The sequence below is a fragment of the Sinocyclocheilus rhinocerous genome, unplaced genomic scaffold (genome assembly GCF_001515625.1).
Source record: "Sinocyclocheilus rhinocerous isolate Xijiao unplaced genomic scaffold, SAMN03320098_v1.1 scaffold852, whole genome shotgun sequence".
Taxonomy (NCBI): domain Eukaryota; kingdom Metazoa; phylum Chordata; class Actinopteri; order Cypriniformes; family Cyprinidae; genus Sinocyclocheilus; species Sinocyclocheilus rhinocerous.
This window is the reverse complement of record NW_015626422.1, coordinates 159,317-183,608: the sequence shown is the minus strand read 5'-3', so window position 1 is coordinate 183,608 and position 24,292 is coordinate 159,317. Positions and strand designations below refer to the sequence as shown.

The window sequence follows — 24,292 nt, the reverse complement described above, 5'->3', positions numbered from 1 at the left end:
CACACACACACACACACACACACACTGAGACATGAATGTACTTCCCAAACATGAGCCGTGTGAATGTTCTTCAGGACTCCAGGGATCTCATCCGCTCCTTCCAGACGGATTCCCAGCTGAAGAGAGTCTCTGTCTCCCATCAGGATCTGTCCTTATATCAGCGCGTCACAGCTCAGGTAACACACACACACACACCTGTGTACCCTACAGCATGACTGTGTGTACGTGTGACATTCATGTGTCTGGTGTGTGTCACAGCTGCGATCAGCGCTGCATGACGTCCATCAGATCTTCACTGTGTGGCCTGTGAGAGACAGACTGAGTCTACTGCAGCAGGACCGAGAGATACGCAGAGAGAGGACACTCAGAGAGATGGTACACACACACTCACACACACGCACACACACACACTCACTCGCACGCACACACACACACTCACTCACTCGCACACACACACACTCACTCACACACATACACACACACACACACATTCCCTCGCACGCACGCACACTCACACTCACTCACACACATACACACACACACACACATTCCCTCGCACGCACGCACACTCACACTCACTCACACACATACACACACACACACACATTCCCTCGCACGCACGCACACTCACACTCACTCACACACATACACACACACTCACAGGTTTGTTTTTGTGAAAAGTGGGGACATCCCATAGGCGTAATGGTTTTTATACTGTACAGACCGTATATTCTATTGCCCTACACCAACCCTACCCCTAAACCTACCCCTTACAGGAAACTTTGTGCTATTTCAGATTTTCAATACACTCCATTCTGTGTGATTTATAAGCGTTTTGAAAAGTGGGGACATGGGGTAATGTCCTGAAAAGTCACCTTCTCCTTGTAATACCTATGTCATACCCTTGTCATTATACAAATTTATGTCCTCTTTTGTCACAAAAACGCGCACACACACACACACATACACACACACACACACACTCACACTGACGGCGCTTTCTTCTGAGCAGGACAAAGACAGTCCTGGAAACACACGGATTCTGTCCTCGGTCACTCAGAAGACACTGGACAGGAAGGCTCAGAGGTGAGAACGGATGAATGACAATATATAAATATATAACTAAATTTTTAAACAATAATTATATAATAATAAAATCAAATTCAGCAATTAATTCAGAGATACAGTGGGGTCCAAAAGTATGAGACCACTAGTGAAATAATACAATAGTACAATAAAGTCCCATTAGTTAATGTGAATTAATGCATTAACTAACAATGAGCAATACATATGTTACAGTATTTATAAATATTCGTTAACGTTAGTTAATAAAAATACAAGTTCATTGTCAGTTCATGTTTGCTCAGGTCCATTAATTAATATTAACAGATAAAACCTTTATTTTTATGTTGAAATTAACATTAACTCAGATTATGAAATGTTTTAGAATTATTTGCTAATGCATTAACAAATAGAACCTTATTGTAAAGCGTTTCTGCAAATGCTTCTGTTTATAATTTTGGTAACGCTTTTTATTTGTTAACAGTACTAAATGCATTAGCTAACATGAACGAACAGTCAGCAATATGTTTTTAAATGCATTTTTATAGCATCTTTTTTTAATAGTACTTAACAGAAATACAATTATTTATTGTTTGTTCATGTTAGTGCATTAATAATGTTAACAGATACAACATTTGATTGTAAAAATGTGTTAATGCTGAAATTAACATCAAGATGAAAAAATTCTGTAGAAGTTCATGTTGACTAATTTAGTGAAGTAATGTTAAGAAATGAATCTCTGTTAACATAATTTTACTGATTTAATACATAATCTAATAAACAAATTCCTCGTATGCGGCAATAAAGATCTTTCTGATTCTGATTTGTGAGCCTGGAGCACAAAACCAGTCTTAAGTCGCTGGGGTATATTTGTAGCAATAGCCAACAATACATTGTATGGGTCAAAATTATACATTTTTCTTTTATGCCAAAAATCATTAGGATATTAAGTAAAGATCATGTTCCATGAAGATATTTTGTAAATTTCCTACCGTAAATATATCAAAACTTAATTTTTGATTAGTAATATGCATTGCTAAGAACTTCATTTGAACAACTTTAAAGATGATTTTCTCAATATTCAGATTTTTTTGCACCGTCAGATTCCAGATATTCAGATAGTTGTATCTCAGACAAATATTGTCCTATCCTAACAAACCATACATCAATGGAAAGATGATTTATTCAGCTTTCAGATAATGTTTTGAAAAATTGACAGTTAAGACTGGTTTTATGCTCCAGGGTCACATTTGATTTGTTTTCAGGCAAGCAAAGAAGACAAAGGTGATTCCCAAGAGCTCAGCGGCGAGGTACAGCATGAATCAGAGCATGCATTTCTCTGTGTGTGCACATGAGCTCCTGACTGACCTGATCTGAACTCTGTTTCTCCTGTAGGATCCTGCAGCCTCGTCTCAGTCACAACAGCGTCTGCTCCTCTCAGTGAGTCTCTTTAGCGATCTGTTCCACAGTCACATCAGATAAACTCACCTGAGGCAGAAACTGCTGCATAGTAATCAGGAACACAGTGAAGTTAGTTCAGATTCATCATGCTCTCTCTCTGCAGGAGTGCGGTGAAGAAGAGAGACGAGTGTTTGGAAGCGAGACACAGGAAGTATCTGTCTCTGGGATGAAAACACACACATGAATGATTACCGATCAACAGCAGTGACATGCATGTTTCATGATGCGAGTGCCTTTATGACTCATATCACTGTTCATTGCTCGTCAGATTTTGCAGTCGTTCACTATTATATTAATAAATCTATACAGTAAACTTCATTACTGATTATGCACTGAATACTATTTAACTTTTTATTTTATTTCTAACACAAACATTGCACATTTAGAAATGCATAACTCTTTGTGGTTTGCTTGCACTGTACAGTGCATACTATGCAGTAAGAAGTACACTAGTATTCTAAACTGAAGAAACATGAGCCGCGTGCTGATTCACGTGTGCATAAATGTGTTTGTCAGACTCGTTCAGAAACAACTCGTCAGTCTTCAGTCCAAACCTCAGCACACACACGCACACGTGAACAGTCAGCACCACAAATAAATATAATGATCCCAATAATATAATAAACACATTATTAGAGGTTTCAGAGTTTGACTCACAGCAACCAAAACTGTTAAATCCTTGGCGGACATAACAGCGGGCAGGCTTGGAACGACATGAAGTTTCCAAAGCAATCGTTCACTCCAAAATTAACATTTGCTGAAAATGTAGACGAGTTTGTTTCTTCATCAGATTTGTAGAAATGTAGCACTGCATCAGTGTCTCAGCAATGGATGCTCTGCAGTGAATGGGTGCCGTCAGAATGAGAGTCCAAACAGCTGATAAAAACATCACAATAATCCACAAGTAATCCACAGCACTCCAGTCCATCAGTGAACATCTGGAGAAGACAAAAGCTGAAACTAATCCAGCATTAAGACGTTTTTAACTCAAATACGAGTCCATAATCCATAATAACGCTTCCTCCAGTGAAAAAGTGCATCTCCTGGTATCTCTCACATCAAAATCCAGCCACATATGTGTTTAGAGCTGTTTAAACGCTGCTTGATCTGTGCAGATTTCTCTCCTGATTCAGACCAGAACACATTTTCACTGGAGGCAGCGTTATTATGGATTATGGACACGTATTTGAGTTAAAAACGTCTTAATGCTGTATTAGTTTCAGCTTTTGTCTTCTCCAGATGTTAACTGATGGACTGGAGTGCTGTGGATTACTTGTGGATTATTGTGATGTTTTAATCAGCTGTTTGGACTCTCATTCTGACGGCACCCATTCACTGCAGAGCATCCATTGCTGAGACACTGATGCAGTGCTACATTTCTACAAATCTGATGAAGAAACAAACTCATCCTAATCTTCTCTAAACATTCTCATTTCTGGCTGAACTATTCCTTTAGCTTTCCCTTTAAATGACATTTAGGACGGTGAATACAGAGAAAACACACATTGTAGAAACGTAACACTGTGCTTTATTTCTTTAACATAACACTGAATGGTACATCTCATCCACACACACACACACACACACACGTGTGTATCGCTGCGGTTTAGCTATGCATGAGCACAGACAAGTGCTTAATGTTACAGGTGCAATAATAGAATATAATAATACTGTTTATACAACTAAACAAATCTGAATTCAAATAAAACGTGTGAAAGGGTTTGCATAAGGAGCTGGTGAGCTCAGTCATGGCCTTTATATTCCATTTGTGGCTTTTAGAATCAAATCACAGTTGAGATTATTTGTACCGTGCTCAGATATGAAACATAAAGCTGCTCTCAGTAACAGACTGATCTCAAATCAGCTAAAGCAGCACAAGCACAATCTAGAAAACTAGACGCAGAAGTGCATAAATCATCACAACAGTCTTTGGCTTGACAATACAGGTTATAAAAGACACAAGGTTAAACATAAGTGCACACTTCCTAGTGCGTGTGCATGTCCTGATGCATCGTCATTTTAGCGTTTATGTATGAATCTGAAAAAACAAACCTGAATCTAAACGTTTTAGCATAATAAACTGCAAATTCAGTCAAAATGAACACTATATTAAATGTCTCTGATTGTCTACTTGCACCTCAAACATAAATTCAGCTTTATATGAATGTTCTGGGTTCAGTACAAGTTAAAAATTATCTTTTTTTTTGGGTTACTTTTGAATTAGTTCAAATGCTGTGTTTAATGTCACATTGTGACACTCTGTTTGAGTGACATCTGACTCATCCAATCACGTGAGTTTAGGGCGGGACTATCTGTCTGACTGCCAATGACAGACAGGAGGAGTCTTTAGGAAAAGTTGTCATTGCTTTTCCATTTGCGTTAGAAATGCCACGCTTAACCTTTAAATAACATCAATTACCGAAGCCCCGTTACGTCAAATATTGTCTTTGGCTTCTCGTTCTCAAACTCAAATCAACATTATGTCACAAATGCTGTCAAGTTGTACCAAACCCAGAACGTTCCTATGACGTGACCTCAAAGGAATGTAATAAATACGTTCACCGTTAAACGTTAGGCAGAGAAAAAACAAAGCTTTACTGCAGAGTAAAACTAAGGCTGGTCAGAAAAGCGCTTCATGCAGTCGTCACAGCAGAGAGTCTGGCGGAGAAACGCTGCTGGAAAGAGTGATGAAATCTTGGCCCAAACACCAGCCCTCTGGAATAAGAGTCGTACACAGAGCTTTAAATAAGAGACACTTCACACAAACCCGACGCAGACGAATCCTTCAGCATCGGGCACCTCATTAACAACTAGTGTTTATACTGCGTTATAATGCATTATACAGCTATAATAATCGATATGTGTCTCCCCTTCAGAAGAACAACTAAGAAAAATCATAGTTTTTGTGCTTGTTGATATTATGTTACAGTAGCTGCTATCAAATGTTCTCAAAAAATGGTCTCAAAACGCACCAGAAACGCTGGGATTGGGCAAAAAATACCCAACCATGAAAACACATTTATTGCATGACAAAAAAAAATATATCAATTAGTAAATCTACCACATTTTCCGGAATATAAGTCACATTTTTCTCTTCTGAAATGAGCTGCGACTTTTATGGACGTTTGTTTCTGCCAAAGAATAATAAAATAAAAAAGGCAATTGCAACTTTTTTCTCACAATTTTTGCAATTTTGAGAATTGCTCTTTTTATAAACTCCAAAAAAGTTAGATTTGTGAGATAAAAACTGAATTCTGTTTTTTATTTGTTTCCACAATGAATTCCGTAATTACACACACTCTCACACACACACTCACACTCGCACACAGACACAGCTGTGGAGACCTCAATTTAGGTCCCCGCCGTGACACGAGCACACACACTCTCACACACACACACACACACTCTCACACACACACGCACACACACTCACAAACACACAGACACACGCACACACTCACACACATACACACACTCACAATGAATTCCGTAATTGCAACTTTTTATCTCACAATTCTGACAATTCTAAAAATTTCTATTTAAAAAACCTAAATTCGCAATTCTGTTTCCATGACATGAAGTAAAAAAAAATAATAATAATAATTGCAACTTCTTCTCACAATTATTTTTTCTCAGAATCACAAGTTTATCTCTCGCAATTCTGCATGTATATATAGAGTTTATATATTCTGAGAAAAACGTTGCAATTACCTTTTTATAAACAAGCTTCCATAGACTTTTATTAATTGCATTATTTATATAATCAAGCACACAAAACAGGGTATGTGAGCTCAAGTTTATTTATAAAGCACGTTTCCTACACATTTCCTACACGTTTCACTTTAAATAATTTAGTTTAGGCTTGGCATTTAAAATAAATGTTGTTTATGATGAATGACACTATTATTTATGTTTGTTTTATACTTATATTCCTATTCCAGTTCTGTTCTGAATAATGTTACATTTGTTGCAAAGTGAGACGAACTAAAATACGTGTTTATGTATGTTTGTAAACATTTCATTTTATTTACTGTTATTAACTTTTTTCTGAATGCAATAATAAAATGTGACTTATACACTGATTCAACTTTTATTTGTTTTTTTGTTTTTCACTTAATGCAATTTCAACCCACTGTGACTTATTTCCGGAAAACATGGTATTTCTTTTCATGTTTACTGTTACGTTGACATTTCTGTGTTTGTCGTTTTATGTCAATACTGCACACGCAAGAGAACGCATGGCTCTCGCACACACACACACTCACACACTCTCACACACACTCACTCACTCACAATCACACACATACACACACACACACACACACACTCACAGACACGCACACAGACACACACACACACACGCACACACACACACACACACACACACACACACACTGTTTGTTGTTTTATGTCAATACTGCACACGCAAGAGAACGCATGGCTCTCGAGAAGCGTTTGCTCTATTTTTAACTTCACACGGCGTATTAAAACGCATGCACATTCAGTCCTGCTTCAGAGGCAGATGTTGATTTGTTTGGCTAACTCTCTCTCCAAGTCTGAAATCAGAGTGTCGAAGTCTTTCAGACTCAATCGGCACGTGAACGGAGCGTCAAAGTCGAGCGCAAACTCGTCCACGTACAAACCCTCGGGAGACGTCCACATGTCCCTCTTCTTCGGCTCCTCCATGTCTTCGTCGTCGCTCTCGCTGCCTGCCACCTCGTCGTAATCCGCCTCGTCGTTCGACTGGAAGTCCCGCCCACAAACGCTCCAATCACCGGCGTAGCGGTTACAGGGCGGGCTCTCCAGTCGGCCACGCCCCCTGCGGGAAACCACCACCACATCCTGAACCGACGGGAGCTCGGCGCGAAGTGAGGACGCCGGAGAGTCATCCGTCACTCGTCCTTTGGGTACTGCGAAGAAAACAACATGAAACACGTTACACGCTTGACATGTGGCAGATGCGCCATGCAAATCCACAACAGCTGTCACATGCATGTTGCACACGTGCTGCGTCATGAGAACATGTTTCAGCTACCGCACGCGGCGTAACATGAGGCTCAAAGTTCACACATTCAAGGTGCAACCGGTAATGATCAGATTATATGCATGGTCCAGCGGCGCTGGAACGACAATCAAAACCAGATGACATTCAGAGAAGAAAGATGCATGGCATAAAGTCACATCTGCACTGTAAGAAATGACTGCAAATAATACAATTAGAGTGCATTTACAACAAAATACTATTTCAGGTTTTTTTCTTCAAAATTTCATTTTTAATTCAATGTTACTTACTGCTTCTTTGTAAATGTTTGTAAAAATTTACTAGCAACTTTTGGGTGAAAATTGTTTTTTCAGTGTGTGTAAAATCACCCAATGCATGACTATTTTTTCTTTTGCTCATCAAGGCTGCATTTATTTGATCAAAAATACAGAAAAAAAACTGTAATCTTGCGAAATATTAATACAATATAAAATAATGGTTTCTATTTTAATATCCTTTAAACTGTAATTTATTTCTGTGATCAAAGCTGTATTTTCAGCATCATTACTCCAGTATAAAGTGTCACATGATCTTCAGAAATCAGTATAATATGCTGATTTATTATTAGAATTATCAATGTTGTGCTGCCAAATATTTTTTGGGGAAACTGCGATACTTTTTTCAGGATTCTTTGATTAATAAAAAGTACAGCATTTATTCAAAATATATATTTTCTAACAATATAAATCTTTGCTATCACTTCTTATCAATTTAACACATCCTTGCTGAATAAAAGTTAGACTTCTTTAAAAACATTACAAGTCTTACTGATCCCAAACTTTTGAACGGTAGTGTATATATATATATATATATATATATTATCAATAAAATGTTAGATTTTTTTTATTATATGAAGAAAGTAAGTCAAATGGGCTTAAAATGAATAAATGATGCTAGTTTGCTGGGACACAGACTCACCAGGCCAGAGCTGCAGGAGACAGTGCAGCGCCTCTATGTGTCGTTTAAAGTCCACGGCGCTGGAGATCTCTTCACTGTGTGCAAAACTACGGCCTCCTCGACCGGCCCTGGACCCCGCCAGGGCCCCTGATCCAGGAGCCGTCATCCCGGCCTGCCACGACTCCTGTGTGGGCGTCAGGAGAACCGGCCCGAAACACACGGCCAGATTCTGACACGTCATGCGGTTGCTGTCGCTGTAAGACGCCACCAGACTCAGATGATCCAGCAGGAAGGAAAGAGTCGCCTTCAGCAGACACACAAACACACACCCATCAATCAACAGGAGCTACTCAAGCTGCATTAGCAACACATTTCACTTCTGTACTATGCCATTTAAAGGTAAAGGCGGTAGGATTTGTTTCTAATCACACAGACTTGCATGCATTTGCCAAAATGTGAAGTATCGGGTACCGTATCCCACAATGCACTTTACTAGAGCTTTTATTTCAAGTGCAACAAATGTCCCAGAAATATCAGCTGTGATTTTTCAACTCTCATTTTATGACTCTTTATTTGATCGGGCTCACAAAATCTCAGACATTTTTACTCAAAATTAGATTAAAAATACAAATAACCGTATATAATTCTAACATAACTGGATGATAGAAACTGAATTAAATTAACACAGCAATGACCATACGGCATACTATCATTTGAAACATTTTTCACTGCATACTGCTTCACAAACTACTTTAAAGAAATAAAATGAATATGCATCAAAAATATATTTGAAATAAAATAAATGTTAACTGATATAAAATAAAATATAAAAAGTAAACTTATTTTATTTCAGCTAATTCACCTAATTTCATTTATATTAATTTAATTCACTTAATGAAGTAAAATTAATTAATTAAAATCTAATTAAATTAAAACTAATTAAAATAACGAAAAACGAAATTAACTAAAATTATTAAATAAAAATTTGACAACTACGAATATTTAAAGAAAGTGCAAATGACAAAAACAACTAAATTACTAAAATGTTGAATAAAAATGTAAAAGTGAAAACAGAAAATTTCAAATATTAACAAAAACTATAATAATAGTATATAAATGATACTAAAATAACACTGATATGCATTTCACTGCTATTCAAGCTACAGTAATACATAGATGCATATATATATATATATATATATATATATAAAGAGAGAGAGATTGAGAGAGTAAATCAAGCCCATTTTGATTTCAAGACTTCAGGATGCTTAAACAGTAAAATTACGCAAGCTCCTAAAAGTGACCCGTATGCATCTAAGTGAAGAAGAAGAGATGAGAAAAGAAAGAGTAAAAGTGTATGAGAGCAGAAGGTGAGAGAAGGTTCCCAATGAGTTTGTTTTGGAACATGCTGGAAACCTTCAGGCTGCTGTTCTGCTGCTCACACGGGACAAACAAACTCCACACACACACACAGAGACACACACTCACACAGACACACACACACACACTCACACACACACACACACTCTCACACACACACACACACACACACACAGACACACACACTCACACACACACACACACTCTCACACACACACACACACACACACACAGACACACACACTCACACACACACACACACTCTCACACACACACACACACACACACACAGACACACACACTCACACACACACACACACTCTCACACACACACACACACACACACACAGACACACACACTCACACACACACACACACTCTCACACACACACACACACACACACACAGACACACACACTCACACACACACACACACTCTCACACACACACACACACACACACACAGACACACACACTCACACACACACACACACTCTCACACACACACACACACACACACACAGACACACACACTCACACACACACACACACTCTCACACACACACACACACACACACACAGACACACACACTCACACACACACACACACTCTCACACACACACACACACACACACACAGACACACACACTCACACACACACACACACTCTCTCTCTCTCACACACACACACAGGATCTCTAGAATCTATCAGTTTAATATTTTATAAAAATTCTCAACTATATGATTCAGATTTTAAAGTTGAATGTACAAGGCATATAAAAAGAACTTTCAGAACTTGAAATCAGACTGGACTCATGTGAGCATAAACACAGAGTCAGACAGATGCATTACCCGCTCTGCTTCAGGAAGACACTGCAGCAGTGAGACGGTGTTTTGTGATCGCTGAGCGTCGCTGGTGTTTCTGCAGGCCGGTCGAACCATCATGGCCTCTAACACCACTTCATACAGGGTCCTCGTGATGAGAGGAGACGGCAGCTCTCGCAGGTAGTCCTTCAGAATGCCTGACAACAACATTACAAAACAATCAAACTTTTCATCTACAAAAATCCACTGTAAAATTACCTTCAAATAGCTGGATATGCCAACTAAATTATGGAAGCAGGTTTCAGCAACCGAAGGTAACTGCGAAAAAAGACTTTTTAACTCACGATTCTGACTTTTTCTCAGAATTTCAAGACACAAACTCAGAATTCTCCAACAAAATATGACAAACTCGCAAATGCGAGGAAAAAAAGTCAGGCTTGTTTCCACCCAGTGTTATTTTAGTATCATTTTAGATAGTATTACAGTTTTTGTTAATATTTTGAATTAGATTTTATTTTTATATTTTTTGCTTTCATATGTTAAATTTAGATAAAGTTTTAGTAATTTTGTTGAGTGTTTTTGGCATTTTATAATATTATATATGATGTAATATTATAAAAATAATGCTATAAAATAAATGTAATACTTTAAAAGCAGTATTGTTAAATTCAACACATTTTTAGATCAGCTATATCAAATGTCACACTACAAAGTCAGTTAAGTGCAGACTGTTATAAGCAACACAACACATATAGGTAAAATAATAAAATAGGTTAAATTCTGGAAAAGCAGCAATGCCACAGTGTTAAACAGTGAATGACCTAGCAACCACCCAAAAACATCTAGCAAGTGACATACTAAAAACAACTCAGAATTCCTTAACAACAGCATAGCAACACCCTGGCAACCACCCACAACAGCCATTGTTGTTGAATAGGAGAGAATCATTCATTATAGGAGAGTTATCTTCAGAAAGTATAAAAAAAAAAAACACAAATAATGCATTAAAAAAATTTAATAAAATGAATACATAAAAAAATCTAAATTAAAGATATGTAAAAAAAAAAATTTATTTTTTATTTTATTTTATTTTATTATTTTATTTTATTTTATTTTTATTTATTTTTTTTATTTTTTTTTTATTTTATTTGTAAAGATACTGCTGTACTGGTTCATTTTCCACAGAAATAAATCCTTACCTAAACCAGTATTTTCAATGCTCTGAATTTCCTTCAGAAAATGCGAATCTAGTTTTGAATTATCACTTTCTTAATATCCTACTAGATTCATGCAAAGCATTTGCACGAAAGAAAAAAAAAAACATTTCCAGGTCCATCGTAAATCTAATATTAATATAAAGGATGTGTATAACACTTCTAAATTTATCATGGCATTTTTAAGAACCATTTCAGGCCAATAAATCAAATCTAAACCACATTAAAAGTTATCTGGAAGGCTCAAATCTCTATTTAGGGTTTTTTTCTTTTTCTGCTGATCATGTGGTGTATTTTTGGGAAGCCTTTTAACCCGCTGGTGCTCTGGGGAGATATTAAAATATGAGTCTCTAGTATCAGGTAGAATATTAAACCTCGACTCCAACAAAAAGAGGAATAGAGAACAAACCTTACCCTCTGTAATTTTTCCCAGATGACTTTAGAAAAAAATACTAAATACTAAAATAATAAATAATTGAGGGGAAAAAGTCAGAACTGTGAGATAAAAATGTCACAATTACCATTGTATTATTCCATGATGGAAATAAGCTTCCATGGTAAATATCATGGTTGTCTGTGGCCGACTGACCGGTAATGACGTTGACGTCGGGATAGAGCTCATCGTTTAAGGTAATCGCTGCACTGTCCCTCTCAAATGCATCCCGCAATTCCTTCTTCACCGCCGCGGAGCCACAAAGACGATACAATCCCACCACCTACAAAAACACATACAGTCTATTAGTACAGTCACGTTTAACACACTGACAGATATCTGAGCTCGTCTCACCCTGAGTCCTCTCCTCTCGATCTCAGAAACACACTTCTGAATGATCAGAGGCACTCTGAGCGCAGACACCTCTTTCTCCACCAGGTGGCGCAGCTCCACCCCAAACACTTTAGGGGGAGGCAGGTCACTGAGGCGGGGGAACGGGGTCACGAACTGCTCCAGAAGGGTCAACTTCACATACAGCAAACCGCGAGGATCCAGACGGACACACAGCTGCTGACTGCGAGAAGCTGCGGGAGCGAGAGACAGAAAAGATAAAGAGATAAGGGCAAGACGCAAGACGCAAGCCAATGCAGGGTATGGCTGGGTGTGAAGGCTGATTAATGGTTGTGCAATGGTAGAAATGTGTCAGTGCTACAGAATTTATTATATAATGGGGTCATTCCTTGTCAAATCAACCAAATTTCAGAAACTTCACTGGCTGAATTTTTTTATTTTGTTTATATTTAGTGTTTTGTTTATAAATAGTGATGAAAGCCGAAATATGTTATTTGTAGGGGTGTAAATCAAAGGGTTTGTCACGATACGATATGATCGATAATATGAAAATTTATCTGAAATTTCCACATCCTGTAACTCATTTGGGACATTCACAACAACAAAAAAGACCTACACTTTTTTTTTTTTTTTTAATAATAAAGAAAAATTTATTATTGGGGGGAAAAAATCAATGTCACACATAAGATCAGTAATCTTATGACATGACAACAGTCAATAAAGTATTTCAGGCTTCTGTGCTATAAAATGTGCAATGTGTAAAATAGTGTAAATCCTCATTACAAAAAAACAAAAAGGAGGTACTCCAGTTGCACAAACAATACATTAATGTAGAAAAATATATATAAAAACATTACAAAAATAAAAGCTGTTAAAACATCTTTAAGACACTTTTTTTGGCTGCTACTATGGGTTCAGTGATAAGAATGTTTTGATAAACATTACAAGCAATAGCAGAAAATAAATACAATAGAACAAAGACACAAATTATATGAACAGTGCTTTTCAGGTTTTTCAGGTAGGTCTAAAAGAAATTTTAAGTTAGTTAACCCTGCAGAGTCTTCATTGTATAAATTAAATATAGATTAATCCTTATTAAAGTTACAAAAGTTATTCAGTCAAGAGCAGTGAGATATTTTGTTTTCTTCGACAGCTGCAGGTTTATTGTTCGTCTGCTTTCACTTTAAGAGCGAAAGCACAGATGCAATATAGCCTACTGATACACACGCGTTTTCTTTCTCAACTGTTTACGTTAAGACATAGGCCTAACCGACTGTATTTGCAAGGATATTGCATGTTGATGTAATCTTGTCTGTATTTGTTCATCCAAGCACAAAAAAGAGGAAGAGAGCTCAATTCAGTATTTGCGCACGGCACTGTGTGCAGAAAACGTCTCGCATCACTCAATGCATAGACTGACATTGAGTGAAAGTGGACAGTGCCAAAATAAGGTGCCTATATATACTACATGTATCGTTATTTTACTCGTGGCATCGATACATCGTATCGTTAGACATTTGATTAACGTAGGGCGGGACTTGGTTCAATCCACCAGCTGTTGATTGGATGGAAGCAGAGCTGAATGGGGCGGGGTTTATGAGGACTAAAAGAATGGAGAAATCTGGGATACGTCACCAAAGAAAAGATTGTGACATCTTGGTTAAAACATTTTTTATTGAATACTTAGGACTTGTGATATTTCAGTTTTTCTTTTTTAATTAATCTGCAAAAATGTCAACAATTCTGTGTTTTTCTGTCAATATGGGGTGCTGTGTGTACATTAATGAGGAAAAAAAATTAACTTAAATGATTTTAGCAAATGGCTGCAATATAACAAAGAGTGAAAAATTTAAGGGGGTCTGAATACTTTCCGTACCCACTGTATATATGCATGGATGATTATGTGCCAAATTTAAGGGGTGGTTTGTTAGGCTAAACATGAAGTAGAGTTACTATAGAATTCAACTGATGTACTTCTTGCAATCTTAAAATAGCTTAAAAAATGGCTCATCCAGTCAGAATTTAGAGTGGGAACTATCGGTTTCACCTTGTGACTTGATTTGTAAATGTGTTGTTCTCTTACCCTTGAAGAGAGGCGGTATAGCCACAGCACCCAGACAGCACACCCGGTTACGTGCGGGAGCAGCAGGCGCGGCAGAGCCGTTGTTGTTTGCGCTGGAAGCAGTTGGCGTCAAAATTATCAGTTTGAGCAGCCGCGCCCTCTCGAGCTCCAGGTTAAAGGTGTGGTTTAGTGGGAGACACGCCCCTCGACAGGTGAGCAGGGACGTTCGAGCCCGGGTCACCCCATCCACTTGAATGGCACAGAAGACTTCTTTAGTAGTGTCGGTCCGAGGGGATCGTAGCAGCTCGTCGACGCCCAGCAGATGCACTGTGAGCAGCCCCGAAAGCCTCTGAGCACAGCGAGGCTGATCCGCCAGCGAGTACAAGCGGAATGACTCTGCATCTACCACAGCTAGTGAATCTTGTGGTCCACGGTGTGGTGGTGGTGTAGGTGACCCTTTTGACCCCTGGCCCGAGCCCTGCTTTGGCAAGAGTTCAGGTGAGTCTCCATCGCTAAGATAACCTCCCTTACTAGAAGAACGCATTCGAGAGGATCGACGCCTTGGCCTTGCAGGAGCACTGGAGTCCAGGTGGTACTTGCTGATGACGTTGGATGATTCCTTGCATGTACTTGGTGGTGAAGCCTCATCGGATGCTCCTGGTGCACTGCTGGTGTTCCCTTGACCGTGTCGCTGATTACGGGACGAGCGTAGGCTAAGCTTCCGCCTAAGTTCCGGAAGTTTCCGCATCTTCATAGAAAGCCGCCGCACTGTTCCTGGAGACTTGATCCTGTCGATCACACTGCTGCCACTTCCACCCTCTCCCGGGCTTTTCTTTGGTGCCCCGGGACTGTCAGAGTTCACACCACTAGCAGAGCTAATACAGTCCGACTGTAGCATAACCAGATCTAAACCGCAAGAAACACACAATGTTAGAAACTTACAAGGAATTACAACCTTTAAGATGATCCTAAGCTCTGACAGGCAAGTAAAAGTTGCTCTCTAGTATCTTGTGGTACAAGTCTGTTCCAAAACCTAGTGAGATGCCTTGATGTTTACTACCTACACAGGCAACATACTGGACAACAGAAATGGAACCTTGGGAGCATAAATGGAAGATTCTAGAGATCCTGAAGACCTTGATTTGCTGGCCAGGTGGGTTTAATTAGGGCTGGAGCTAAACTCGGCTGGAAGGTGGCCCTCCAGGAGCTAGATTGGACAGTCCTGTCATAAACTGATTTGGAACACTCTACATCAGGGGTGGGCAACTATGGACCTCAAGATCCACTTTCCTGCAGAGTTGAACAAGCTAATCAAGTTCTTCAGGATTACTAGAAAGATACAGACAGTTGAGTTTGATCAGGGTTGGAGCTAAACTCTACAACAGGGGTGTCCAATTTTGCTCCTGGAGGGCCACTGTCCTGCAGAGTTTAGTCCCAACCCTAAATAAACACACCTGAACCAGCTAATCAAGGTCTTCATACTCAGTAGAAACATCCAAACAAGTGTGTTAGAGCTAAACTCTGCAGGACGCTAGCCCTCAAGAAGCAAGCTTGGACACCCCTGCTCTACGGGACAGTGGGCCTTTGAGAGCCAGAGTTGCCCAGCCCTTCTCTACATCAGTAGTTTCCAACCACATTCCTGGAGCCCCCAACACTGCACATTCTGCAGTATCCTTTGTCTGAGACACCCATTTCAGGTCTTGGAGTCTCTACAAATGAGCTGATGACCTGAATCAGATGTGTTTGATTAAGCAGAAATGTGCAGTGTTGGTAGGGCTCCAGGAAAGTGGTTGGGAACCACTGCTTTACATCAGAGGTGGGCAACTCTGGACCTCAAGTTAACCAAGGTCTTTGGGTACTAGGAACCTACAGACAGGTGAGTTCCATCAGGGCTGGAACTAAACTCTGCAGAACAGTGGGCCTTCGACAGCCAGAGTTGCCTAGCCCTTCTCTACATCAGTGGTTCCCAACCATGTTCCTGGAGAAGTCACAACAGTGCAGATTTTGTAGTCTCCTTTGTCTGAGACACCCACTTCAGGTCTTGGAGTCACTTCTAATGAGCTAATGGCCTGAATCAGGTGTGTTTGATTAAGGACAGTGTTTGGGGGGCTCCAGGAACGTGGTTCGGAACAACTGCTCTACACAGCCAGTAAAACAGCAGTTCACATATCAAGTGCTCTAGAGAATCAACCCACATTGCTTTCCAACAGAGCTTGACATTAGCATGTCACTAAGCTACAGACGTGACTCTGGTTAACATAAAAATGCACACACAAATACTGAGTAAAGCAGTCAATTTTTTATTATGTTGAACTATTTGCATTCTGGGATTGGCTTCTCCATGACTGCTGCAATAAAATTGGACCAAAAAGAAGGTTTCTTAGAAGGCAGCACAATAACAAGTATGCCACCTACCTTTTGGAACAGCCTTCACCTCTCGGGCACACCTAAAATGCTGTCTAGTAGGCAGCTCACTAGGTTTTAGGAAAAGAACTTATAATTACATGTAATGTGGTTGATTCCCATCCTATTTTTCAAAATTTGTGAATGCCAATCATAGCACAGCATTTCTGTCTCCTTGCTTTAAATATCGTTTCGAAACAGCACTGCTCATTTTAACCTCAGTTTTAAGACCAGCTGTGTGAAATGCAAGTATGCTGGCAAAGCAGCTTAGCTTGTGACAAACTCTTACATAATGGAAAAAACCTGACCATACCCGAACTATCCGCCCTGATGACGTCGGCCTCAGTTTGAATCTCTTTCATTTGATGGACGCCGGTGGGAGTCAAACCCCCTGATTGTTTCTGGTCTCTTTTCTCCTTTGCCGATTCCTCAGTTTTTCTCTTTCTCCACGGATCTCCATATTTTTCCTGAGTCGTTCCTCCAGTGGCCTTCGAGTCATCCTCTTCAGGAATGGGGTTGTACCAAATGTTTCCATCTCTGTCTGGGCCCTGCCGCAACTCTGTGATTCTGGTTGGGAGGACTTCATCTGATGCCTGGGGCTTTCCTGTGGACAGTACCCAGGCCCGACTACTCCTGTCCAGGTGCTGGAGGTAGGCGCCTTGCCCAGAGATCTTCGCTGAGCTGGAAGAGTCACACGCATCCATATAGGCTGTAGACGGAGGTGTCAACTCCGGTAAACCGGTGTCAACTGAGTCACATGGTGTCCTGGAAAATCCAAACTCCAATTCCAGATCTTTCCGCTTCCTCTTCAAACCATCCTCACTCAAAGTCCTTTGGCTCCAGGCCTGTTTTGAGACTTCAGCCTTTCCTGAGCACAAATCCCAGTCCTGTGGCCCATAGACCAGGCTCGTACACAGATCTGTGCTGGCTGGGTCTTTGCTTGTAGAGGGAAGTTTGGCCCAGTTCTGTTTTTTGGAGACGGTGATCTGGGAGCGTCTGGTACACTCCTCCACAGTGGAGCTCTCTGTCTCAGCATGGCCTGTGGTGGATGCAGTTGATGAAGAACTTTGGAAAAGGTCCACCTTCCCTGTCACTTCTAAGGCAGAGGAAAGAAACCAGCAATCGTTACCATAGCAGGAGTTTTTGGCCTTATTTGGTGCTGAAATATTTGTCTGGATTGGAGTGACTAACTTGAAGAATGGACCAATGGAGACTTGCAAAACATGGAAATATCAAATACCACAAGTAAAAGTGAAACTGGGGGCGATTAACCTTTACAAGGTTTGATTCCTCCCTAAAACAACATTTCTGAGATGAGTTTACAGTGACATACATGGACAGAGAGCAGCGAAGAGAGAGGATGACTGGAAAGAATAAAAAAAAGACCAAAAACAGACATCGAGAGGAGGGCTGCAGATATTTACCATCTCCTTCTCCCTCCCCTCTTGCACATCTGGAAGTTTCTCCAAGTTCCTCCCCTGTTCCCCCCCCCTCTCTGTCTGTTCTTTCCCCTCTTGAAATTATGAACGTGGCTTGTGACACACAGTTAGCCAAATATCTTATCCAATTCCAGAAGCCATGAATAACTCCCGTGTGCCCTCCAGATCGGCTCTGTGCATTATCTCTTCTAGCTTGCATGACTCTGGAAGTGCTGAATAAAAACATATGTCAATCGCTCTTTAGTTAGCACTGCTCATGAGTGTCTCAAAACCGTTGCTAGTTTACAAGGCCAAGACAACACTCCACAACCAAATGCCTAAACCACAAATGCTGCTTAAACACTGCACAAAGCTCTGTTGGAAAGTTTGACAGATAGGAATGCGCAAGTCTAATTTGAGGGTGCAGAAAGAGCCGGAGCAGTTTGAAATCAATTGGGAATACAGCAAATTGGGTTTTCGAGCACTCAACTGAAATTTTCACTGGTCATTCTATGCCTACGTCAGAATGTGTTTCAGGAAAAGTTCAAATTCAACGTTTGGATGAAATGTGACTTTTGCAGACCTTTCGATGTCTACTGAAATCAATGCATTCGAAGTGTTCTCTAACAAGTGGCTTTCGCGCTCAAACAGTAGGGTATGGCGCTACCAACGCCAAGGTCAAGGGTTCGATTTGGGAATGCATGAACTGATATAATGTAAATGTGTACCTTGAATGCAATATAAGTCGCTTTGGATAAAAGCATCTGCAAAATGCATAAATATAAATGACGTGCAGTGTAAACTCTTTGTTTTCAATTATAATTTTTTTTAATTCCTGCCCTTCTTTTCTTTCTATATCTTGGTTTGCTCTAAAATAAGTCACATTACAGAAGCCAAATTGACTTCAAGATGAAAACAGAAAAACACAACACAGACCCCTTTATGCTTCCCTGAGCAGGAAGTGTTACAGTACGTTAAGTGGGCCAGCAGATGACTTCCTGTTTTGCCTAAGCAGCCAAGAAAAAGAGAAGTAGAGAAACAGACAGCAACAGGCTAGAGCTACTTGCTGAGATATTTCATAGACAAAAACGCACAGATAAACTGAAGGATGGAGCAGAAAGTTATAATTTGGTTTACATTTATGCATTTGGCGGACACTTTTATCCATGCATTTTTCTACCAGTTTATGCATTTGCTGGGAATCGAACCCATTACATTGATGTTGCTATCTTTATAGGTTCAGGAAAACATATAGGCTATTCAAAGATCAGGATAAGGAATAAACAAAAAGTAAAAAATGAAGACAAAATGATAACACACGGAAGTCCAGGGAGTGATTTCAGTGACAAACACACAGCTGTTGGGCCGCTGAGAGGTTTTCAATGAGCAGTCTGTGTAAAGGGCTTTCCTTCACAGCTGGACAGACACACACACACACACACTCACACTTAACCCTATTCACTATTCATTACAACACCCCAAAATACACACGCTCACACAAAGCACGCTCTCACGGGTGGCACGCTGGACTCACCCTTCACCTCCGACGCCCATTCACCAGTCTATGTGTTTATGAAGTCCTTTCTAGGTTTAAACAGCACATTGATAAACTGGTCTGGCTCTATTTAGCAGGTTATGACTCTAAATAGCCGCATGCACCCAGCCCATAACTGGCAAAACTTTACATAGAGCTTCAGTTAAGTCATACAGACATTATCCTCCGGTTTCACAGACAAGGCTTAAGCCTAATCCCAGACTAAAATGTAAATCTGAGCTGTTTCAACTGAAAGAAACTTGCACTGATTGATCTTAAAATATGTCAGTGCCTTTGTTTTGTCTCAGGATGTACGCCAGTAATGTTTTTTTCTAAGGCACGTTTATAAAAATTACTTTGCGTAATCCTGGCTTAACCTAAGCCCTCTCTATGAAACCAGGACTAAGATGATTAATCAGATGATATTTGGCCATTTTTACATTATCGGCATCACCGACAACATTGAGAACTAATAGAAGAACTAACATTGGGTTAAAGCCGAAGTGCCATTTTTTCAGTGTTTCAGAAGTGATACATTTCAGCTTTAAAGCATCTGAATGTTACAGTAAAAGTAGTCGAACGCAGTTCTAATCTATGACAGATTGCTGAAAGTTAAATGTGATTAAAGTTTGTTTTCATTAACCAAACCGACAAGGCTGCGTGCATGTTTGTTTACTCCTGAGTTTATTCACCATGTTTGGCAGTGTGAAATAATTAGTGGCAATGTTTGCTGAGAAAATATTCACGGCGTAACGGTTAAAGAGTTTTTCCCAGAATGCCGATCCCTCCCCCCTTAAGCCGCCCACATCTCTGCAGCATAATTTGAGACATCCGGTCGCTCTCATCTGCCCCGAAAGCACAAGCCAAACTATTAATAATCACATCAGGAGAGACTAAAAACATGGAAGCCGATCTTCTTTCCGTTTCAGAAACAGAGGCATTAAGAAACTGCTATGAGTTATTTCATCTACTAGAGCAGCAATAATAAAGCCAAAATAAATATACATGATCTTTACAACTATGGAATTGTTTTGGCCTCGTTTAAAAAGACGTGTAAGAGTGAATATAGGCCTGATCTAGAGGGAAACACAATCTGGATAAGCTGGATAAGATGTTTCCTGAGAGCTCGAACTATCATCAGATCTGCGGAAAGTCTCTCAGTCATTAGACGAACATTAAACATCTGCGCTCAATACTCTCTGTAATTTTTCTTCTTGCTGAGCAATATCTCTTTCTGATGGTCAGAACTGAGCAGTGCACAAACTATAAAGACATTCTTTGGTAACTAAAACAGACATAAATGATGTAAATACTTATTATTTAGAGCATGCATGAGCTAGAAATATCATGCATTATTTGTGTCTAGATAACTTGATAGCTTATGTTGAGAGTTCAAGAAAACTAGGCATAATGTGTCATCTGAGGGCCTTAAAGTGAACTTGAACAATCCATAGTGTTTTAGGATGAGCTTTTTATCTCATTGATTAATCAGCGCTGCTTATTCCTGCGCAAGACATTTTTGATTCTGCACTGAATGTTTTTTTTCTTTCTGCGCAGGAGTAACATCAGATGGAAGATTTTCTGCAATGCTTTATATTTTTTCAGCTTGGAAGCGCGTCTCGTTTCTGTTTAGAGCAGGATTATAGAGCTAAACATCGGCGCAGAACAGCTGCATTATCAGTTTATTAGTATGACCAGATGCTGACAGCTATTTTCACAGAGTGCCTCGAACCGCACTTTACTTCTGTTTGGAAGCAGACCCATAAAATCCGCTTTCTCGAACGGCCCAAAAAAAAAAAAAAAAGTGTTTTTTTAACACACTGTAAATGTAAATACGCTGTAAACAACATAGTTAAAATAACTACAAGAAAAATTAATTAATAAATAACTAACTGGATGAATAAATAAAAATATTGAAAATATATTTTTTGAAAATTAGGCAAAGTTTATTTATTTTGATTTGATTTTAATGTATAGACAATATTTTTAATAATTCTTATAACACACTGTTAATGTAAATATGCTGTAAACAACTTAGTTAAAATAAATACAAGCAAATGAAATTACTAAATAACTAACTGGATAAATATATACATAAATTAATTAATTAATTAATTACTTAAAAAATACTTTTTGAAAATTAGGCAATATTTATATATTTTGATTTTAAAAATAAATACATATTTTTAATTTATATTAAATTAATTTATAAAACACCGTAAACAATAGTTAAATTAAATACAAGAAAAAAAATCTATATTTTAAAATTAGACAATATTTATATATCTTGTTTTTAAAAATAAATACATATTTTTAATTCATATAATATTTTTAAATACATGTTATAAAACACTGTAAACAATAGTTAAATTAAATACAAGAAAAAAATCTATTTTAAAATTAGACAATATTTATATATATTTTTTGTTTTTTTAATACATATTTTTAATTTATATATAATGTTTTTAAATAATTAAATACAAGAAAAAAATCTATTTTAAAATTAGACAATATTTATATATATTTTTTGTTTTTTTAATACATATTTTTAATTTATATATAATGTTTTTAAATAATTAAATACAAGAAAAAAATCTATTTTAAAATTAGACAATATTTATATATATTTTTTAAATAAAAACATATTTTTAATTATATATAATGTTTTTAAATAATTAAATACAAGAAAAAAATCTATATTTTAAAATTAGACAATATTTATATATTTAGTTTTTAAAAATAAATACATATTTTTAATTTATATATAATATTTTTAAATACATTTTACAAAACACCGTAAACAACATAGTTAAATTAAATACAAGAAAAAAACTATATTTTAAAATTAGACAATATTTAAATATTTTGTTTTTAAAAATAAGTAAATAGACTGAGATGCGTGTCAGACAGTTTTCAAGCTGTTCTCTGATCAAGCTGTGAATCTGCGTTTCCAGGAAGAGCCTCAGGAAGAGGAAGTCGTTAAAAAGGATTAAAAACATAAATATATTTCCGCAGAAAAACAGGCAGCAAACCTGGAGGAAGCCTGTTGAAGTTACACAGGAGATGCTGACAAAACTCATCTAATTAACACCGATTGAAATGGTTTACATTCAAATAGTGACTGGATTTCCAAAACAACACTTCCCATGATCAGATCTGCTGTGTGTAATCATCTATTAGTGCTGCTTAGCAAGTATCACAGATCAACAATCAAGCTTGTATTAAACCAGATAACAGATAAAAAATCAAGTTATCTGTAAATATCAGAAACAATTAGTTAATGCATTAAATAACATTAACACCGAGCAATACATGTTACAGTATTTATTAATCATTGTTAATGTTAAGGAATAAAAATACAAAAAAAGAAAGAAAGAAAATGGTCTAATATATAAATATTAGATGAAAAAAACAAAAAAAACTTAATTAGAAATGTTGCCATGACAACTAACTGAAATAAGTTGAATTTCTAAAAACTAAAACTAAAATAAATGAAAAAATTAAACTAATAAAAATGTCAAAAGCACATAATAAAATTACTGAAACTTAAACTAAAATTAAAATGAAAACTGAAAATATAACACTTTACAAAAATGTCCCATTCGTTAACGTTAGTTAATAACATTAACAATTAACTAACAATAAGCAGTACAATATTTATTAATCATTTTATTCATGTTAGTGAATAAAAATACAACTCTTCGTGTTAGTCTATTAAAACTGTTTTCAGTATAAAATATAAATATTAGATGAAAAACCTGAAATAAACTTAAAAGAAAAATTTGAAAAGTTAGAAAAATCAAATAAGTTGAAGTTGAAATACTAGAATTCCTAGAACTGAAATAAAATTAATAAAACCTAAAGTAATAAAAAACTAATATTTAAATGGGTGGTTCAGTGGCTTGATTGTGTTTATAGGGTGCAGTCTAACATGTGTTAACGCTTTGTTTTTTAAAAAACATTATTTTTCACATAATTTTCCTTTATTCCACACCGCTCTGTCCCTTCTCTGAGAAACATGCTGATCATTTCCTTCTTTTATGAAGCCCCTCCCTCAGAAATAGGTGATGGGCTCTGATTGGTTAGCTAGCCCAGTGTGTTGTGATTGGCTAAACCGCCTCTAGTGCGCGTCTAAACGTCCCGCCCCTCTCCTCAGCGGCGTGTGCTCCGGTTGTATTGTAAACAACTGCATCATTAATATCGCTTATCA

The 24,292-nt window shown here is 38.0% G+C and overlaps 2 protein-coding genes across 2 annotated transcripts in view; one reads left to right on the top strand and one right to left on the bottom strand.

Moving 5' to 3' along the window:
* Nucleotides 1–3,255, top strand: part of LOC107715191 (uncharacterized) — a 6,774-nt gene extending 3,519 nt beyond the window's left edge. Inside the window, exons 5-10 of the mRNA XM_016521251.1 lie at nucleotides 75–176; nucleotides 259–375; nucleotides 1,013–1,086; nucleotides 2,328–2,372; nucleotides 2,458–2,502; nucleotides 2,627–3,255. Of these exons, the coding sequence (XP_016376737.1) occupies nucleotides 75–176; nucleotides 259–375; nucleotides 1,013–1,086; nucleotides 2,328–2,372; nucleotides 2,458–2,502; nucleotides 2,627–2,693 (450 nt within the window). The 3' untranslated portion in view covers nucleotides 2,694–3,255. The remainder of the gene's footprint in view (nucleotides 1–74; nucleotides 177–258; nucleotides 376–1,012; nucleotides 1,087–2,327; nucleotides 2,373–2,457; nucleotides 2,503–2,626) is intronic.
* A 3,619-nt stretch (nucleotides 3,256–6,874) lies between these two features.
* syde1 (synapse defective Rho GTPase homolog 1) overlaps nucleotides 6,875–24,292 on the bottom strand; it is a 21,232-nt gene continuing 3,814 nt past the window's right edge. The window contains exons 2-8 of the mRNA XM_016521227.1: nucleotides 17,444–18,226; nucleotides 14,749–15,633; nucleotides 12,669–12,898; nucleotides 12,471–12,597; nucleotides 10,695–10,864; nucleotides 8,483–8,765; nucleotides 6,875–7,433 (exon numbers count right to left, since the gene is read on the bottom strand). Of these exons, the coding sequence (XP_016376713.1) occupies nucleotides 7,036–7,433; nucleotides 8,483–8,765; nucleotides 10,695–10,864; nucleotides 12,471–12,597; nucleotides 12,669–12,898; nucleotides 14,749–15,633; nucleotides 17,444–18,226 (2,876 nt within the window). The 3' untranslated portion in view covers nucleotides 6,875–7,035. The remainder of the gene's footprint in view (nucleotides 7,434–8,482; nucleotides 8,766–10,694; nucleotides 10,865–12,470; nucleotides 12,598–12,668; nucleotides 12,899–14,748; nucleotides 15,634–17,443; nucleotides 18,227–24,292) is intronic.